Source organism: Bidens hawaiensis, unplaced genomic scaffold (assembly GCF_021521415.1).
Source record: "Bidens hawaiensis isolate Kalapana, Puna unplaced genomic scaffold, B.hawaiensis_p1.1 tig00000512_1, whole genome shotgun sequence".
In the NCBI taxonomy this organism is placed as follows: Eukaryota; Viridiplantae; Streptophyta; class Magnoliopsida; order Asterales; family Asteraceae; genus Bidens; species Bidens hawaiensis.
Window position 1 is genome coordinate 1996502 of NW_027491033.1, and position 4361 is coordinate 2000862.

General features: G+C 36.4%; 1 protein-coding gene across 1 annotated transcript; it reads left to right on the forward strand.

Moving 5' to 3' along the window:
- The first annotated feature begins 220 nt into the window (after positions 1 to 220).
- On the forward strand, positions 221 to 3891 carry LOC143632625 (protein FAR1-RELATED SEQUENCE 5-like). The gene is made up of 8 exons (XM_077101097.1): positions 221 to 230; positions 305 to 373; positions 1242 to 1878; positions 1977 to 2036; positions 2238 to 2367; positions 2454 to 2923; positions 3118 to 3187; positions 3652 to 3891. Exons 1-8 carry the CDS (start codon positions 221 to 223, stop codon positions 3889 to 3891), a joined length of 1686 nt encoding a protein of 561 aa, XP_076957212.1.
- Positions 3892 to 4361: the final 470 nt, after the last annotated feature.

The window sequence follows — 4361 nt, forward strand, 5'->3', positions numbered from 1 at the left end:
CCTGATGATGTTTTGATCTTATGATTTATAATTACTTAATATTTAATGTTCTTTTCTATTTAATTTTAGTGTTAATTTGGATCAATGTTTGATGTATTGCAAGATGTATATGAATATTTGTTTTAATGAAAGATCAAAATCATTATCTTTTACATGCTTAACTGAATGTCAACCTTAATGGGTCATTATTGTTATCTCTTCATTGTTCATAGTAGATTCAATGGTCACAGGTAAATAATATCATGCTATTTTTTTTCTTGTGAATTTGTATTTTCAATTTATCCGTTTGTTCTCAACTTATTAGGTGCAATGGAGAATGATTCATCTTCACATATACCTCAGTCAAGCATCATACCGACTAATAACTACGAAAGTAAGTTCCACATTTTTCTCAATTTATCAACTACACAAATTCACGTTAATCGCACAGTCCAAGTATTAGAAACCACATTTGCTCACTTTATCAATTTATTTTCTATAAAACACAAAACAGTATTTGTTTCCTTAACCTATTATATCGTGGGTATATTTTGGATTGATTCATTAATTTGTGTGTATGTATGTTCATACAGTTGTATGTATGGAGTCCTCTCTGTGTGTATGTACATTTTCTCAAATGAGTATAGTTTTTTTTGTGTGTATGTATGTTCATACAATTGTATGTATGGACTCATCTCTGTGTGTATCTACAATTTCTCAAATGCGTAGTTTTTTTTAAAGCATGTGGCCTACTATCTTGTTATATGCCTTTTATTTTGCTAGTGACATATCTTTATAAACATGTACGTCATAATGGTATACAATTTCAAACACTAGGTATTTTATACAAATATAATGTTGCAATTAGCCCGATAATTTTTAAGTGCTAATAATACGCTGATTTTTTAATGCTTTTTAAGTAGTAGTCATCTTCTTTAATTGATAGTATTCATCTTTTTTTATTAATGATCTTTTAATGTCATTTTTGTTTGTATAATGATCTAGGTTTTACTAATTTTTAACAGTATCTAGTGATTTTAACGATACTCAAACCGTTTTTCCAGGAAATGATGATGTTCCCGAGATTCAAACCATTATCACATAAACTAATGATATGTTACTCTTGAGTGTTCCACAAGTTGTTAGCCTTGAACATAAGAATTAACCAAGTTTCATTACTTGCACTTACTTTCATTTTCATTTCTTATTATAATCCAATTATTAGTATATTGTTTGACTTGTTCATTTACTATTACATGCAGAAAACGACCAACCAAACTACACATACGCATCTGATGGGACAAAATATTGGATTCCAAATGTTCCATCAGATGAAAAACCTTCAATCAGGTTACATTTTAAAACATGGGATGATGCTGTTGTTATGTACAAGGCTTACGCATCCAAAGCTGGTTTTGACGTTAGGATCTCAACCTCAACATGGACAAAAGGTGCCATCTCCCATAGGTATATGGTATGTAGCAAATCCGGTAGCCCACGTTTCAAAGATGTCGATACCATGGACACCTCATCGTCATCTACCAAGCGACGCCACATGAATATAAAGGTCACCGGTTGCACTGCATGTATTAGACTTAAAGTTTCATCAACATCATTCGGGTTCGAGATATATAATTTCATAGAGGGTCACAATCATGGCCTTGTCAGTGATTATAATATGGACCTAACCCGAGGACGAAGACAGCTACAGTTTACATACAAGAAATTTATTCAAAATTTTCAAACTGCCGGTTTCGGTCCAACCGTTGCTCACCGTGTGCAATCATCCCTGAAGGGCGGCCAACACTTGGTCACAGGAACAAAGTCTGACTTTAAGAACCATGCTCGCAATGTTAGGTCTTGTGTAGCCGATGCGGATGCTCAAATGATTGTTGATAGGTTTGCCGACAACATGAATCATTTGGAGGATTTTTTTTTCAATACAAAGCTGTTGACGGTCATCTAAGGTCAATATTCTGGTCTGACAACATATCTAGATGCAACTACACTATGATTGGTGAAGTGTTAGCTTTCGATGCTACGTACGGAACAAACAGGTAACGATCGTGCGATAATCTTTTCCTGCAACACGCTTCATTAATTTTTCATATCCCTTACATTTGTGTACAGGCATAATATGATTTTCGTCCCTTTCACGGGCGTGGATTGCCACAAGAAATGTGTTACCTTTGGTGCTGGCTTAATACCTAATGAGACGATTGACTCTTACCAGTGGTTACTAAATGCGTTCATAACAGCTCATGGCAAGCAGCCAGGTTGGTCTTGACTGATCAGGATGCGGCAATGAAACAAGCCGTTTCAAGTGTTTTGACCGAATCCACACATAGACTGTGCATGTGGCATGTTACAAATAAAATACCTGTTAAGGTAAGAATCTGGTTTTAATTCTACTTTTTTTTTTCGCGTGTAACACTTTCAAACATATTATTGACTTGTGGTTTTTTTTGTTTAAGCTGAAGGGAGAGATTCAGGTTAATGAAGAAATCAGGTGTCGTGTTAATAAGTTGGTTTGGAATGTGTTCATCAAGCCAGAGACCTTTGAATCTAGATGGCATGATTTAATTGACGAATTCAACTTAGGCGAAAACAAATGGTTAAAAGACATGTTTGCTATTAGAGAAACTTGGGTCTCGGCTTACTTTAGAGAGCTTCCAATGTGTTGCCTAATGAAGACTACCTCCCGGTGTGAGAGTTCCAGTTCACAGTTCAAAGTATATTCTAGCCTAGGCAACAATCTTGTTCAATTCATGAACTGTTTTGAAATGGCATTGAATGCTCAACGACACGTGCAACGCCAATTGCAAAATGATACGACAACAAAGACACCGCAGTTGGAGACCCCTTTGCCAATCAAGCGCCACACATCATATGTCTACACTATAACGATTTTTAAAGAGGTTCAGAAAGAGATTACAAGGGGACTGTATCATTGTGCACGTACTCGTCTTGAGTCAAAAGACGGACTGAACATTCACTTTATCAATCACAAGGACAAACGAAATGGTTTTGTTGGTGAATTCAAGCTTCATGTTTCATCACGTATCACCACAGATTAAACTTATAGTTTAAATAATTTCATGTCATTAACATCTAACCCTTTTTTAACTTATTATGCAGGTTACTCACAATCTCAATGACAACACTTTTTCGTGTTCCTGTAAGAGCTTCACTCGCATTGGCTACCTATGTAGACACGTTTTTAAAGTCTTCCAAATCGAGCTAATAGATGAAATCCCTGAAAAATACATCCCAACACGGTGGAGGAGTGACGTCCTACCATCGTCACTATTCAAGATTGAATCCAGATACGGAGTTCCTCTAGACAATAGGTCTAAACTAAGGGAACAATTTTTGACTTTGACCAATCAGTGCGCGGACCGGGCATGAGGTAACACAGAACTTCTTCAGTCCTTGGTTGACCAAATGCAGCAGATGAAGAATAAAATTTGGGAGCAAATTCCTTGCAAACCTTCATACAACAGCAACCCTGCCATAATCCAAGATTTGATTGGTTACAAGATACCCGAAAAGGTCACCATACTTCCACCGATAAGGATTAGAAATAAGGGTTACGGGTCTCGCAAGCGCAAGAAAGGTATGGCCAAAAAGAAAAGCAAAAAACCAAAAAGGTTTTGTTAAAAATGTGACAAGCATGTTCGTGGTCACGACTCACGTAACAATAACAAAGTTATGCTCGAAAAAGAACGCAAGCGAAAGGAGCGTGAGCAACGGCGAAAAGACAGGATCCAAGCGAGAAAAGATAAAGTAGCAAAGATGGACCAACAAGGTATGGAATATGTGGAAAGCGATGAGCCCGTTTACACATCTGAAACGGACTCATCCGAAGAATCTGATGACAGCAACGATACCGACTCGAGTTTTGTAGACTAAAAGTTTGTTTTTTGTTTTTTTCTCTTTTCCATTTATGTTTGAGAAACCAGAGTATACGCCTAAAATAGCTTTCTTTTAATATTAAACAATCGTTTTCACTAGTCTTTCATATGTTTTATATGCCTTTGTGGACCCTTTGTTTGATTAGTTATGCACGTAGCCATTGGAAAATTATTGTTAACTATTATACGCCTGTGTTTCGAAACCCACTGCTTCAATAACACTTGTTGTTCACCTTGAATGGCAGAACCAATGATCAATGTGTTTAACAATGACTACATACTTCCCTTTCGCAATTCTCTATGTGTACCCGTATATCTACTGGTCTATATTTGATGAACAACTGCTTTAAAACTTCATGTCCGCTCTTATAAACAGATGTACTCATGCATGTCGAAATGTATATTCAACTCTGCCTGTGTAAGGCTCCGTTACCGGTAGCCCTACTTTCGTGTTGGATTTACTCATAA